Source organism: Salvelinus alpinus, chromosome 28, assembly GCF_045679555.1.
Source record: "Salvelinus alpinus chromosome 28, SLU_Salpinus.1, whole genome shotgun sequence".
In the NCBI taxonomy this organism is placed as follows: Eukaryota; Metazoa; Chordata; class Actinopteri; order Salmoniformes; family Salmonidae; genus Salvelinus; species Salvelinus alpinus.
The window spans coordinates 1,137,425-1,154,280 of record NC_092113.1 but is presented as its reverse complement, the minus strand read 5'-3'; the positions used below and the strand labels follow the sequence as shown (position 1 = coordinate 1,154,280).

The 16,856-nt window shown below is 43.0% G+C and overlaps 1 protein-coding gene across 4 annotated transcripts; it reads right to left on the bottom strand.

Moving 5' to 3' along the window:
• Window positions 1-7,224: 7,224 nt before the first annotated feature.
• LOC139556917 (myb/SANT-like DNA-binding domain-containing protein 4) lies at window positions 7,225-10,951 on the bottom strand. Of its 4 annotated transcripts, XM_071371050.1 has the most exons (11): window positions 10,573-10,951; window positions 10,207-10,277; window positions 9,943-10,119; window positions 9,791-9,852; window positions 9,622-9,708; window positions 9,493-9,534; window positions 9,251-9,424; window positions 9,136-9,171; window positions 8,483-9,037; window positions 8,090-8,201; window positions 7,225-7,995 (listed from the first exon to the last, which is right to left on the bottom strand). In XM_071371050.1, exons 1-8 carry the CDS (start codon window positions 10,728-10,730, stop codon window positions 9,136-9,138), a joined length of 807 nt encoding a protein of 268 aa, XP_071227151.1. In that variant the 5' UTR covers window positions 10,731-10,951; the 3' UTR covers window positions 7,225-7,995; window positions 8,090-8,201; window positions 8,483-9,037. The 4 variants fall into 4 exon arrangements, with proteins under 4 accessions (XP_071227151.1, XP_071227148.1, XP_071227149.1 ...); XM_071371047.1 differs by having other exon boundaries at window positions 9,136-9,424; XM_071371048.1 differs by lacking the exons at window positions 7,225-7,995; window positions 8,090-8,201 and adding an exon at window positions 8,264-8,413 and having other exon boundaries at window positions 9,136-9,424.
• Between the last annotated feature and the right edge of the window lie 5,905 nt (window positions 10,952-16,856).

Below are 16,856 nucleotides of genomic sequence, written 5' to 3'. Positions count from 1 at the left end.
TGCCACTGCGAGGACGATCAGCTGTACGTCCTGTGTCCCTGTAACGCTGTCTTAGGCATCTCACAGTATGGACATTGCAATTTATTTCCCTGGCCACATCTGCAGTCCTCATGCCTCCTTGCAGCATGCCTAAGGCACATTTATGCAGATGAGCAGGGACCCTGGGCATCTTTCTTTTGGTGTTTTTCAGAGTCTGTAAAAAGGCCTCTTTAGTGTCCTAAGTTTTCATAACTGTGACCTTAATTGCCTACCGTCTGTAAGCTGTTAGTGTCTTAACGACCGTTCCACAGGTGCATGTTCATTAATTGTTTATGGTTCATTGAACAAGCATGGGAAACAGTGTTTAAACACTTTACAATGAAGATCTGTGAAGTTATTTGGATTTCTAAGAATTATCTTTGAAAGACAGGGTCCTGAAAAAGGGAAGTTTCTTTTTTTGCTGAGTTTATATTAGCTACATTGTTTTATATTGGGTGTGTCCATAAATTCTTGTGCGCTCAGTGTGCTCTGGGCGTTCGTAAATTTAGAGCGTTGTCAGATTGTCCCTTTGTAAATTCTGAGCGTTTTGCTCTCGGGGCGTTCAGAACGCGCACTGGACCCTCTGGCAGAGGAGTAGGATAGATTTGAGCGTTCTGACCTCACAACGGCAGTGAAGCACCCAAGCTAACGGCTAAAGTTGGCTAGCTTACTAGTTACTTCCAGACACAAATGAGAGAACACATCACATCACACACATTTTACTGACCCTAGCAGAGCTGGTTAGGCTGTTTTCATGTTATCTAGAGCGTTGGTGACTGTAACTGTGCAGCTGGCAACAATTTAATACATTTTTTAGCTGACAGATCATATATGGTTTTGCATGTTCATAAATTCTCAAATTATTCTGCGCTCACAGACGAGAGTGCTCTGAAATCGGAATAGATAGCCAGAGTGGATTTACAAACGCACCCATAATTTGATGCTCTACATTTCAAGAAATGGCATTTACTCCAGCTTCCCCCCTCCCCATGCTTTACATCAGCACCACCTTGTCAGAAATGAATGGGGAGAACCTTGCATGTTCTGAAAGACCTTGCCAGAGACTGGGAGCACTAGTTGGAAAGGTTAAAACACTCTTATGGTCGTCTAATAGAGTGCTACTCTCTAAAACAGTAGCCCTTACAAAACTTCAGCCCAGGGCTCAATGCTATCAACTAGTCATCCATTATTTTGTCCATCTGTCAGGGAAATGTGTTTTTTTGTGTTGGGACATTTGTGTTGTTCTAAATGAATCACAGTACATTAGCGTTAGATAACATGATTGAGTTGACAGTTCTGTTGGAATTTGTCTGTGATCCTTGTCTTGCATGTATGGTTTTCTGCAGAGAGACAGAGAAATAGCATACCAAGCAATGATGATAAATATGAAACACAAAAATAACATAGATGAAGAACTACTTTATACATGTTAGCTCTGCTATAACTTGTATAGCCTTAAACATTTTGATTGTAACAGCATACTGTACAATGGGCCAGGCAACTGTAGTTGCCTAGTGACCAATGACCCTAACATATAGTGCCCCCTAGTGTATAAACAAGTTAATATATATATAAATAATTACAGTTGTTCCTCAATTGCTTTGGCTCATTTTTTGAAACAGTCTTATTAACATTCTCTAAACTATAAGTGCAATTGTCACAACTGTTTTATGGGACATCACAACTCTATTGCATGTCTGCAAAATGTAGTAACTCACCCAAAATATTTAATTTGTGCTTCAAAACCTAGTTATTGTGTCAGTAAATTGACCAACACCACCAAAATAAAACTTTTTTTGTCATCGTGTGAGCCGTACTGGTCAAAATGTTTAGATGTTTTTTCACCATGGCAGTCAACCCTGGAAATATTTGTTATATACACATTTCAGTTTTGTTCTACTTTTTTGTTGACACTGACTGCTTACCAGAATGTCAGTTGTGTCTCGCTGAATGCTATGGTGTATCACACTGAGCTGTTTAGATACCGATCTCAACAGTAGGTCAAAGTTTACTGGGAAAAGTCAATACTGTACAATACTGTAGTACAAAAAGGATATGCACATTTGTATGTATACAGTACATTTATTTTTATAGCAATGTGTTACATGTAAACAGAAAATTCACATTTGCATGTCCATTTTTACATATTTCTTACATGTAAAGTCATATATATTGAACAGAAAATTTGCTACAAATTCACATCTATGCAACAACAAAAAAGAAACCCGCAACATTGAAAAAACATGCGGTAGTTCTGTAAAAAACAATCAATTGTACCTCCTCACACTACGTAACACTACAAGTTCCCATCTTCTTGGTGGACATCCTGTCGCTCTTGTTGGTCTGGCCAGAGATTTTCGTCAGAATCACATCGGATGTTTTCCCTTGCGATGCACCGGGGGAAAAATCTCCTTGCGTGGCGCAACCATCCTCTGCAATGATCTTCTGTGATGTCCTCACAAGCAGCATTCATGACATCTAACAGAGACATCTGATCTTGTGCCTGATAGTCATATACTTTCCACCTCCATGCTGAACAAAACTCTTCTATTGGATTCAGGAATGGGGAGTATAGTGGAAGGAACTCCATTGTTATCCTTTCATGCGCAGCAAACCATTCTCTAACAATGTTGGATCATTGGAAGCTGACATTATCCCACACAATTACATAATTTGGCAAATCTGGTCTAACTAAACCTCTTTCACGTTCTGGTATTAGGTCTCGAGCAAGGAAAAGTGTATTTAGGAAGGCCAGGAGAAGTTGGGTGTTATAGGGCCCAATGTGTGGAATATGCATGTTCACACCATTCTCAGAAATGCTTTGAAAGCCTGGTCATCGCTCACATCAACACCGTGATCCCAGAAACCCTAGACCCACTCCAATTTGCATACCGCCCCAACAGATCCACAGATGATGCAGTCTCTATTGCACTCCACACTGCCCTTTCCCACCTGGACAAAAGGAACACCTATGTGAGAACGCTATTCATTGACTACAGCTCAGCATTCTACACCATAGTGCCCTCAAAGCTCATCACTAAGCTAAGGACCCTGGAACCAAACACCTCCCTCTGCAACTGGATCCTGGACTTCATGACGGGCCACCCCCAGGTAGTAAGGGTAGGTAACAACACATCTGCCATGCGGATCCTCAATACGGGGGCCCCTCAGGGGTGCATGCTCAGTCCCCTCCTGTACTCCCTGTTGCTCAGTCCACTCCTGTACTCCCTGTTCACCCATGACTGCATGGCCAAGCACCATGCATCCAACACCATCCTTAAGTTTGCCGACGACACAACAGTGTCACTGACAACAATGAGTCAGCCTATAGGGAGGAGGTCTGGCAGTGTGGAGCCAGAATAACAACCTCTCCCTCAACATGATCAAGACTAAGGAGATGATTGTGGACTACAGGAAAAGGAGGACCGAGCACGTCCCCATTCTCATCGACAGGGCTGTAGTGGAGCAGGTTGAGAGCTTCAAGTTCCTTGGTGTCCACATACCCAACAAACTATATTGGTCCAAACACACCAAGACAGTCGTGAAGAGGGCACGACAACGCCTATTCCCCCTCAGGAGACTAAAAAGATTTGGCATGGGTGCTGAGATCCTCAAAAGGTTCTACAGCTGCACCATTGAGGGCATCCTGACTGGTTGCATCACCGCCTGGTATGGGAAATGCTCGGCTTCCGACCGCAAGACACTACAGAGTGTAGCGTGTACGGCTCAGTACATCCCTGGGGCCAAGCTTCCTGCCATCCAGGACCTCTATACCAGGCGGTGTCAGAGGAAGGTCCTAAAAATTGCCAAAGACTCCAGCCACCCTAGTCATAGAGTGTTCTCTCTGCTACCGCATGGCAAGTGGGACCGGAGCGCCAAGACTAGGTCCAAAAGGCTTCTTTACAGCATCTACCCCCAAGCCATAAGACTCCTGAACAGCTAATCAAATGGACTCTCGGACTATTTGCATTGCCCCCTCCCCCCATTTTTACGCTGCTTATACTCTCTTTTTATTATCTATGCATAGTCACTTTACCTACCACTTTACCTTGTCTATTCTTATTCTGAGAAATGAAGGGTATTACATGCGAGAAATTGCCAAGAAACAGAAGATCTCATACAACGCTGTCTACTACTCCCTTCACAGAACAATGCAAACTGTCTCTAACCAGAATAGAAAGAGGAGTGGGAGGCTCCTGTGCACAACTGCGCAAGAGGACAAGTACATTAGAGTGTCTAGTTTGAGAAACAGATGCCTCACAAGTCTTCAACTGGCAGCTTCATTAAATAGTACCCACAAAACACCAGTCTCAAAGTCAACAGTGAAGAGGCGACTCCGGGATGCTGGCCTTCTAGGCAGAGTTCATCTGTCCAGTATCTGTGTTCTTTTGCCCATCTTAATCTTTTCTTTTTATTGGCCAGTCTGAGATATGGCTTTTTCTTTGCAACTCTGCCTAGAATGCCTAACACCTACTTATACTCAGGCAGACCTACCCGGAATATACTTTTTCATTTCACAAGCTCCCTAAACAGCAGCTCCTTAAGTTCACTACAAAAATTCCCAACTGTTTCAAATGTTCAAACTCAGGCCTCCCCCATTCACTACATAAGTTCCCAACTGTTTCAAATGTTAAAACACATTCAACAGTTCAACAAGGTCACTACACACAGAGGCAGTCGGTAAATAAAGAGCATTTTCAAGTGCAACATTAGTAACGATGGTTTTTGGAAATAGCTTGGAAACAGCTTGGAGATTTAAAGATGCCATCCTACAAAGGTTCTAACAACGAACTTAGCCTTAACAACGGATATACATGTCCTCAAACTTTGAAAAATATGGAAGGCACGTGAAAGGAGGTGGATGTAGAGTCACATTTTCAATGTTGCAAGTCACATTAATAAAAATACAGTAATTGAGAAGTAAAAAATAAATGTTTCAGGTTAAAATAAACCTAAAATAAAAGGTTAAAATACCATGAATTAATTTAATCTCTGGTGCCAGGGAGGGAGCTGTTTGCTGGGCGGCTGTGTACACTCCATCTGAGAATGGTGTTGAGGGTTTGTCATTATCTGTGAGCACATACAGTATACAAGTAGACAAAATGCAAGCTGTGAAGTTCCACACTTTAAAGTTTGAGATCAAGTCATTATCCACTGTGACAGGTAGATGTCACGACTTCCGCCGAAGTCGGTCCCTCTCCTTGTTCGGGCAGCGTTTGGCGGTCGACTTCACAGGCTTTCTAGCCACCGCCGATCCACTTTTCATTTTCCATTTGTTCTGTCTTTGTCTTACACACCTGGCTTCACTCAACCAATTACTTGTTTATTACTTAACCCTCTGTTCCCCACGTTGTGTTTGTGAGTGATTGTTTATTGTAATTCGGTCCGTCTTTGTGGGCTTGTGATGTTACTTTGTAAATTTGTCTTTTTGAGTAAAGTACGTTGATTACTCATATCTGCTGTCCTGCTCCTGACTCTCTACACCAGCTACACACATGACACTTACAGTAGATAATGGCAGAATTCCAACCTTGTCTACTTGTATCAGTACATTCGTAAAACTTAAACATCAAATAAGCCTCACCTCATGTAGTAAATAAGCAATTACATTTTTTTGCTGACCAAATTCAATACTCTCTCATTGACCTCCATACAAAAACTCCTCGATTGGTGGCATTTAGTCACTCTCTTCTCTGTCCTGGAACAAGACGAGTGTGTTGTCAGTCTCTGGCTGATGGTGCCCGCCTTCCTCCGCCTCCAGGACCCACTGCGCCTGATCATGGACAATCAAAATAAATGAGTGTGCATTTCCATTATTTCATGATCATTTGATTACTTTCAGAATTGTATCTAATGTCAAGGTGAATCCCTTTTGGTGAGTTCATAGTGAAGATCCTTAGGTTATATGTGATCACTGGTGAGGTGTCTCAATGTTTATGAAGAATATGTTCATATAAGCTCATTAGAAATTCATCAGGCTTTGAGCAAGCTAAACCCCAAACCGTGACACACATATGCACAAAATCATGTTCTGATTCCACTAGGGAAGCGTGGATTATTTTTAAGCCCAGATCTACCCATTTTGCTGTTAGGTCATAAGTATGTGTACATCGAATTAAAGGCAATGGGTCCTCTTTCATTTAATCTGATATTTAAAATGCAATATTTCATGTTTGTGTACGTTATTTTCTTAAACTGTGACAGTCTCCACTGAAGCATGAGCCTACCTGGTTAAATAAAGGTGAAATAAAATTTAAAAAAATAAAATTAAAAAAATTAGCTGTGATTAACACCAACGATGCGTTTAGAAATGTTGAAGATAAATGTTTACAATCATACCTCTAGTTTTTTTTTGTCTTTTTGCAGTAGGGTTCCATTGTGGCCTTTGCTTTTGTGCTCAGTTCAGAGCCCTCATCTAAATAGCATACAATATACTGTGGTCAAAAAGGCAGTCAGGGTTAAGGGTTACAGAGACCAGGGGCCTGTTGCACAAAACTAGGATAAGGGATTAAGCCAGGATATCTTGGTGATCCTGGCTCAATTGATCCGTAATCCGGTTGCACTAAAGATGGATAGGGGGCAGGAGGATATGTTATGGTATAAATTACCATGGAGATTTATTCTGTGGAGCTAGCCTGCTCCAGACCAGGCTAAATTCCAGGATCTATTTAATCTCATCCCTAATGTCAGTCAGCAGTCACCACAAATGGAAACCAATAGTTATTTCACTGCTCACTATACATTGTTATCACATATAACTAGACCCACTGTTATTATTTAAACGTTTGTGATCATTAATTTCAATGATTTTGGATAAAAAATGATTTTTAGATGATGTTGCTATCATTAGATAATTTACAGTTTCCCATAGACTATAAGGCTATATATAAAATTATAGAATATTAGGGCCACAGAGGGGAAAAAAACACAAGTCATAATATTGTAACCAGTTGTTTTAAAGGAGGACAGTTGTTAAAATGACAGATGTGGGGCATTTCGTGAAATTGTACTTCAGTATGGTTTCATAAACAAAGACATGCTGATGTGCCAGAATATTAAGTATCACATTGTCATAAGTATCAAAACTGTAAAAACAATATGTAGCTTTTCTGCAGAAAGAACCAGCCTCATAAATTTATGACTTTATCCTTTTTCTTCAGTGTGGCCCTAGTACTCTGTCATATAAACAAATACACATTCCATATGAATATAAAAACACAATGTGTAACATTATGTTCCTTTATTGAATAAGGACAAAACAAAGCAGGTAAACCATCAGCTCCTTTCGAAACTGAAGTCACAGTGACTCTACAAGATGGAAAGCACAGAATCCAAGCATATTATACAAAATGATACATACACATTCAAAGGTCTGTATATAACACACCCTGCATGTCTGCACACTAAAATAAATGCAGGACAAATCCATACACATCAACTGAACAGACAAATGAATGGATGCAGTAGCCTCCCTGCAGCCTTGTATTACACACAGTATACCGCACAAACATCATAAGAGGCCAAATTCGTCAAAAAACGAACCCCAAAAAAACCAAATTCCTCTGCCACCGCAGGACATATTTAACCAAAATTGAAAGCACACATACTAACTAAAATAATTCAACACATATTGGTCCCTCAGCAGCCGACCACTGTCGTCATCAGGGAAGATTGCCGGATTGTCCCAGTCCATGGCTGGTGGCACTCTGGGGGCCCTCTCCTTCCTCAGGCAGGCCACATTGTGGAGGACAGCACAAGCCACAGTAATATCACATGCCCTAACAGGGCTGACCCTTAATTTGTGAAGGCAGTGAAAGCGTGCCTTCAGGAGGCCAAAGGTCATTTCAACTCTGGCCCTGGTCCTGGCATGGGCATGGTTGTAGGCCTGCTGTGCTTCCTGGGGGTCTGTGAAAGGTGTCAGGAGAAAAGGCTGGCAGCCATACCCCCTGTCTCCCAGCAACACACCAGAGAATTCACCTGTCAACACAAAATCTCATCATTACTACCTCATAAACACAGTGATATTCTTGACACAGCCATGATGGTTATAAATAGGGGTTGTGTGGCTTACCTTGTGATAGGCACTGATAGATTTCAGAGGCCCGAAAGATTCTGGAGTCATGGACTGAGCCAGGCCATTTTGCCATAACATTGCTGATCACACAGTCAGCATTGCAGACCATCTGAAATCATAAGATGAGGAATATTACACCAATCAATGCACATCACTGGCAATGCAGAGTGTTCGTCAATGGACAATATCAAAAAGTTATGTTCACCTGAACATTAATGCTGTGAAAGGATTTCCTATTCACAAAATCGGCCTCATGGGCACCTGAGGGGGCTTTTATCCTTATGTGTGTGCAGTCCACTGCACCAATGACATTGGGGAAACCTGTCACACAAAGTAATGAGTATCCTACTATGTGTTAACAGTTGTCCTGTAATTTGTAGATCCTCTTACCTGCAATCCTATAGAACTCCTCTTTGATGTCACAGAGTCTTCTGTGGCCAGGGAAGGAGATGAAGACATCTGCTAATGCTTTGATAGCCAGACACACACTCCTTATTGTGCGGCAAATTGTGGCCTTGTTCAGCTGTTCTGCATCCCCCACTGAGTACAGGAAGGCTCCACTAGCAAAAAAGCGCAAGGCCACACAAACCATTTGCTCCACACTCAGTGCATGGCTCCGTGCAGTGCGGTGCTTAATCCTGGGACCCAGTAGTCTGCATAGATACCTGATGCCATCTGCAGAAAACCTGTATCTTTCATATAGATGGTCATCAGGGAAGGCCAGTGGGTCCAACCGGTCCCTGAAGACCCTTTCTCGCCTGAAGGCTCTCCTCAGCACAAGTGCTTCTTCATCCACCACATCTCGCACGAATGGGCATGCCATTGTCAGAGCAGAAAGGAACACACAATTTTGGGCCTTCATATAGGCTAGTGGCCACACCTGGTGCTGGGGGGGTGGGCAAAAGAGGGCGATGCCTTATAACGATGACTTGGTTGTACTGATTGCTGGGAAAATAAAAGAAAACTTAGAAAGATGCCACCGTCCTGTGTGCTCACAATAAGAGCTCATATGTCATGGCTCACTTGACTTTACGAGAATATACCTAATTTTTATTTTGAGCTGTGTCATCTTCTTGGAGCTGGGGGAGGAAAGAAAAATAATGATTAATACATTTGTGTTACAGTTAGCATACAGTGTACATTGAAGGCATATCTCACCTCCCTCTCAAGTTTTTTTATTTCAAGGTCCAGTTTCCTAATTGTCCTCTTTTTTATTTCGGACTCCAGTGCAAGATTTTCCATCTTTTTCTTCTTGTACTGAATGTCTATGTCTGCCAGTTCTATTTGGCGCCGGAGGTGGTTGCCATACAACTTTCTGATAGCTTGTGAGCTCTGTGAACACAATACAATTAGCGCAGCTGGAATTTGGCAGGATGTGGTGTCCTTTTATTAATACGCACTATGTTGCCAGGCTGGTTTTCCCACTGTATAGCATCTGGGTCCTGTAAAAGAAATTAGATTTTTTGATTTTGATGAGGACTCCTCACCATTGTAGAGTAAATAGTACTTTCACAGTCTTAACATGATACCTCATGCCTTCTGGAATCCAGAGAGATGGTCTCCTCCTCATCATCGTCTCCATCATGTGCTGTTGCTGCTGCACTGGGGCCTTCACCCTATCACATTTAATCGGATTCATATTGAAGCTAGTAGACAAGACATGCCAGGCCTACAGTATGCCTTTGATGGAGTACTCACTGGATCAGCATCGTCTGGTGCTTGTGCTGGTGGCTCTAACAGGAACACAGTGCTGCCAGACACTGCAAGGCAATAGGTAAACCAAAGTCAGACAGTCCAAATTGATTCAATATGAATGTGGTTGTATCCCATGTAGAGATGGAAGGACATACCTTGAATGAAGCGGGTGGCATCTTGGGAGGAACCTATGCTCGTCTCTTTCCCCCCAGGGATCCCCTCTAAGACGGGCCTGCCTTTATTTAGCTCCAAGGCCATGTCCTCTGCTGGGGTAAGGTCAGCCTTTGGTGACCCACCACCCGTGCCTTGTCTGTGGGTATTCTTTTTCACTGCTAAAACAGTACAGACAATGTGTGAGCAGGCACCTTCTGGGTACAATATATGCTTGTGCTTTGTTAAATATTAGTCAGGGACCATACCATTCTGCAGAATGTTCTTGTATTTGATTTTGACCTGCTGCCATGTCCGTTTTGGCCCGTTCATGTTTAATCTACACACACACACACACACACACACACACACATTTAATGGAGTCACACTGCAAAAAATTACTTGGTATTTTTGTCTTGTTTTCAGTAAAAATATCAAAAAATGTATCATAGCTTTATACAGTGTGATGGAGTTACTTTACACAATTTCACTCATATCTGCAGTGCATTTCAATAAAAAATTTAACCGTTTCATAATTACAGTACAACTGCATTTTTGGAGATGTGAATTAAATATTTGAATTGTAATTGTGATGTTTCAGCGGAGCGGTGAGTGTGTAATTGTGCACTACTTACGCATTCAGGCGGTCTGCAATACTTTGCCACGCTTTTTCTCTTTGCTTTATCACTGTGGCGGTGTTGCCTTTCTTCTTAATTATATCTTTTACCTCCTCGTATGCCTCCATGAGGATTTGTGCTTCCGACGGGGAAAAGTACGCGGCTCTAGTTGCCATGGTAAATCAGTTAATCTGTGATCTGTGGCGGGGTCTATTTGAGTGAGCCGTGAGCGCGCACCTATCCAGGATTGGTTTCACCTGGCTTAATGAATCCGTGTCTGCTCATCCTGGCTTGGTCTTTGTGCAACCAATTAAGCCTGGACGCACATGTTTTGGCTTCATTGAGCTCAGCTGAGTCATTTATCCCGGATGTCTTAATTCTACTTTTGTGCAACAGGCCCCAGATCAGATTTAGTGGGTTTGTTGATCTGTTTCCAGATGAGTCTGTGTCATACCCTCATCACAGCTGCTGTCTCTGTAATTTCCTCTGTCTTTTCACAATGTTTCGTCCACACTTTCAACTGCTGACTTCACTTCCACAACCTTAGACCACTTCACATTTTTTGTAAATTCATCTAAAAAGATAGAAGAACATTAAATAGCTAGTAAAATGTGCAAATTCATAAGCTTTCTACATGACTAGGATTGTTTCAGGGGCACTGTTAATTCATTAAATGGAGGCCAAAATGACAACAAATGGGTCCAGTAACTGTCCAGGCAAAGCTCTTGATTCTCCTCACACTCCAGCTTCCTCATCAGGCACCTCCATTTTCTTGGCTTTGCTAGTCGGGTTTTACCGTGGCCAGTAACAAAACTTTTGACGAAATGTACTCAAAGATATCACAGTTGTCATTTCAACAGCATTTGTGACATGTGAAGTACGTAAATATAAGTTAACACACTACATCTAATGTAAGGCCATGTAAACAAACACATTTTAATTGCACTAAGAAATATGATGAGAGAATACAATACCTACTTTTTCTGATATAGCCAATATTCTGCCACTAATCCAACACTTTCCTCACCCAGAAAATCCACACGTGTCAAGTATCTCCCAAGGAGAAGTGGGTGTGGAGTCAGGCGCAGGAGAGAGCAAACTTCGAAAAAAGGCGTTTTATTATACAAGTCCAAAGAACAGGAACAGGACTACAACAGTAGCCTCAAAACAACCGGACACCGTCCAGAAAAAAACACCTGTTCAACGGAACACAAGAAAACGCAACCCAAACAAAATGACAGCCAACGTAACAATCCCGCACAAAACCCAGAGGGTATGGCGAGATTAAAATACACCCTTAATTACCCTAAATCGAACACAGGTGAAATACAAGACATTGGATATAAGAGCAATGTCAATTTACCAACATTACGACCAGGAATACGACTTTCCCGAAGCAGATCCTCTCTTCGGACCACCACCCAGGAAAATGGATCTAATCCCAGCAGCTGACCGAAAACAACAGCGACGCAGAAGGGGCAGACAAGCGGTCTTCTGGTCAGGCTTCGTAAACGGGTACATCGCTCACCGCTCCCGAGTATACTACTCGCCAATGTCCAGTCTCTTGACAACAATGTAGACGAAATTCGAGCAAGGGTTGCCTTCCAGAGAGACATCAGAGATTGTAACATTCTCTGTTTCACAGAAACATGGCTCTCTCGGGATATGTTGTCGGAATCGGTCCAGCCACTGGGCTTCTCCATGCATCACGCCAACAGAGATAAATACCTCTCTGGGAAGAGGAAGGGCGGGGGTGTATGCTTCATAATTAACAACTCATGGTGTGATCATAACAACACACAGGAACTCAAGTCCTACTGCCCACCCGACCTAGAATTCCTTACAATCTAATGCCGGCCATTCTATCTACCAAGAGAATTCTCGTCCCCCCCCATCAAGCGAACACCAAGACGGCACTCAAGGAACTTCACTCGACTCTATGTAAACTGTAAACTATATACCCGGAGGCTGCATTTATTGTAGCTGGGGATTTTAACAAAGCAAATTTGAGATCAATGTTACCTAAATTTTATCAGCGTATTGATTGCACGACACGTAGGGCTAATACTCTCGAACAGGCAGAAACTCAAACAGGTTCCAGTCAACCTCAGAGAACAACATTGATCTATACGCTGGCTCGGTGAGTTCGTTTATAAATAAGTGCATTGGAGGTGTCGTACCCACTGTGACTGTTAAAACCTACCCTACCCAGAAACTGTGGATGGATGCCGGCATTCGCGAAAAACTGAAAGCGCAATCCACCGCATTTAACCATGGAAAGAGGTCTGGTGATATGGCTGAATATTAAAGAGTAGTTATTCCCTCCGCAAGGCAATCAAACAAGCGAAATGCCGGAACAGGGACAAGGTGGAGTCGCAATTCAACGGCTCAGACACGAGAAGTATGTGGCAGGGTCTACAGGAAATCACGGACTACAAAAACAAAAACACAGACGTCACGCTTCCAGGCAAACAAAACACTTTCTTTCCCTTCTTTGAGGATAATACAGTGCCACCGTCGCAGCTCGCTAGCAAAGAGTGTGCCCCCCCCCCCCCTCTTCTCAGTGGCTGATGTGAGTAAAACATTTAAACATGTTAACCCTCGCAAGGCTGCTGGCCCTGATGGCATCCCTAGCCGCGTCCTCAGAGCATGCGCAGACCAGCTGGCTGGTGTGTTTACAGACATATTTAATCGCTCTCTATCCCAGTCTGTTGTCTCCATATGCTTCAAGATGGCTACCATTGTTCCTGTACCCAAGAAGGCAAAGATAACTGAACTAAATGACTTCCGCCCCATAGCACTCACTTCTGTCATCATGAAGTGCTTTGAGAGGCTAGTCAACGATCATATCACCGCCACCTTACCGGCCACCCTAGAGCCTCTTCAGTTTGCACACCGCCCCAATAGGTCCACATATGACGCAATCGCCATCGCACTGCACACTGCCCTATCCCATCCGGACTAAAAGAATACCTATGTAAGATTGCTGTTCATTGACTACATCTCAGCATTCAACACCATAGTACCCTCCAAGCTCATCATCAAGCTGGAAGCCATAGGTCGCGTCCCCTTCCTGTGCAACTGGGTCCTGGACTTTCTGACGGACCGCCCCCAGGTGGTGAAGGTAGGAAACAACATCTCCACTTCACTGACCCTCAACACTGGGGCCCCACAAGGGTGTGTGTTCAGCCCTCTCCTGTACTCCGTGTTCACCCACGACTGCGTGGCCATGCACGCCTCCAACTCAATCATCAAGTTTGTAGATGACACAATAGTAGTGGGCTTGATCACCAACAACGACGAGACAGCCTACAGGGAAGAGGTGAGGGCACTCGGAGTGTGTTGTCAGGAAAACAACCTCTTACTCAACATCAACAAAACAAAGGAGATGATCGTGGACTTCAGGAAACAGCAGAGGGAGCAACCGCTATCCACATCGAAGGGTCAGCATTGGAGAAGGTGGAAAGTTTCAAGTTCCTGGGCGTACAATTCACAGACAAACTGAAATGGTCCACCCACATAGACAGTGTGGTGAAGAAGGCGCAACATTGCCTCTTCAACCTCAGGAGGCTGAAGAAATTTGGCTTGACACCCAAAACCCTGACAAACTTTTACAGATGAACAATCGAGAGCATCCTGTCGGGCTGTATCACAGCCTGGTACGGCAACTGCACCACCCTCAACCGCAAGGCTCTCCAGAGGGTGGTGCGGTCTGCACAATGCATCACCGGGGGCAAACTACCTGCCCTCCATGACACAACACCTACAGCACCCGATGACACAGGAAGGCCAAAAAGATCATCAAGGACAACAACCACCCGAACCACTGCCTGTTCACGCCGCTATCATACCGAAGGTGAGGTCAGTACAGGGGCATCAAAGCTGGGACCGAGATATGGAGAAACAGATCCAATCTCAAGGCCATCAGACTGCTAAACAGCAATCACTAACTCAGAGTGGCTGTTGCCCACATTGCGACCCAATCACTGGACACTTTAATAAATGGATCACTTAAACAATGTCACTTTAAATAATGCACCTTTAATAATGTTTACATATCTTACATTACTCATATCACATGCACACTTGAAGTCGGCAGTTTACATAGATAGACCTTAGCCAAATACATTTAAACTCAGTTTTTCACAATTCCTGACATTTAATCAGAGTAAAAAGTCCCTGTCTTAGGTCAGTTAGGATCACCACTTTATTTTAAGAATGTGAAATGTCAGAATGATAGTAGAGAGAATGATTTATTTCAGCTTTTATTTCTTTCATCACATTCCCAGTGGGTCAGAAGTTTACATACACTCAATTAGTATTTGGTAGCATTGCCTTTAAATTGTTTAACTTGGGTCAAATGTTTCGGGTAGCCTTCCACAAGCTTCCCACAATAAGTTGGGTGAATTTTGGCCCATTCATCCTGACAGAGCTGGTGTAACTGAGTCAAGTTTGTAGGCCTCCTTGCTCGCACACGCTTTTTCAGTTCTGCCCACAAATGTTCTATGTGACTGAGGTCAGGGCTCTGTGATGGCCACTCCAATACCTTGACTTTGTTATCCTTAAGCCATTTTGACACAACTTTGGAAGTATGCTTGGGGTCATTGTCCATTTGGAAGACCCATTTGCGACGAAGCTTTACCTTCCTGACTGATGTCTTGAGCTGTGGCTTCAATATATCCACATAATTTTCCTCCCTCATGATGTCATCTATTTTGTGAAGTGCACCAGGCCCTCCTGCAGCAAAGCACCCCCACAACATGATGCTGCCACCCCCATGCTTCACTGTTGGGATGGTGTTTTTCGGCTTGCAAGCCTTCCCCTTTTTCCTCCAAACATAACCTATGGTCACGATGGACATTTCCAGAGGACATTTCTCCAAAAAGTACGATGTTTGTCCCCATGTTCAGTTGCAAACCGTAGTCTGGATTTTTTTATGGTGGTTTTGGAGCAGTGGCTTCTTCCTTGCTGAGCAGCCTTTCAGGTTATATCAATAAAGGACTAGTTTTACTGTGGATATAGATACATTTGTACCTGTTTTCTCCAACATATTCACAAGGTCCTTTGCTGTTGTTCTGGGATTGATTTGCGCTTTTCGCACCAAAGTACGTTCATCTCTAGGAGACAGAACGCGTCTCCTTCCTGAGCGGTATGACGACTGCATGGTCCCATTGTGTTAATATTTGCGTACTATTCTTTGTACAGATGAACGTAGTACCTTCAGGCATTTGGAAATTGCTCCCAAGGATGAACCAGACTTGTGGAGGCCTACCATTTTTTTCTGAGGTCTTGGCTGATTTCTATTGATTTCCCCATGATGTCAAGCAAAGAGGCACTGACTTTGAAGGTAGGCCTTGAAATACATCAACAGGTACACCTCCAATAGACTCAAATGATGTAAATTAGCCTATCAGAAGCTTCTAAAGCCATGACATAATTTTCTGGAATTTTCCAAGCTTTTTAAAGGCACAGTCAACTTAGTGTATGTAAACTTCTGACCCACTGGAATTGTGATACAGTGAATTATAAGTGAAATAATCTGTCTGTAAACAATTGTTGTAAAAATTACTTGTGTCATGCACAAAGTAAATGTCCTAACCGACTTGCCAAAACAATAGTTTGTTAACAAGAAATTTGTGGAGTGATTGAAAAACGAGTTTTAATGACTCCAACCTAAGTGTATGTAAACTTCCGACTTCAACTGTATGCTATATTTTATACCACCTACTGCACCTTGCCGATGCCGCTCGGCCATCGTTCATCCATACACTTATATGTACATATTCTCATTCACCCCTTTAGATTTGTGTGTATTAGGTAGTTGTTGGGAATTGTTAGATTACTTGTTAGATATTACTGCACGGTCGGAACTAGAAGCACAAGAATTTCGCCACACTCGCATTAACATCTGCGAACCATATGTATGTGACAAATAAAATGTGATTTGATTTGATTTGAAAGATAACTTAGATCAATGACCACTACCATGGCACTGTGACATACGGTTTTTGTGTTCTCACCAAATGTTTGTGCCACTAGTGGCAGTGGAACATCTTCCATGTGTCAAGATCTCAGCTAGGTCAGCCACCATGTTTGTTTGTGTTTGTGTCAGTGTGTTAGTCTCCACAGCAGGCATCTTCAGATGTAGTACTGCAATAAAAATGGTATTCTGTCTCTTCACAGATAGCACCATCTTCTTGATTGTCTGCAGGTGGTTTTCAAACATGAAAATGTTCCCTTCAGCACCAGTTTCTACCATGTACAGGAGAAACTGACAGAACTCTCTTGCCTTTCATCTCTCA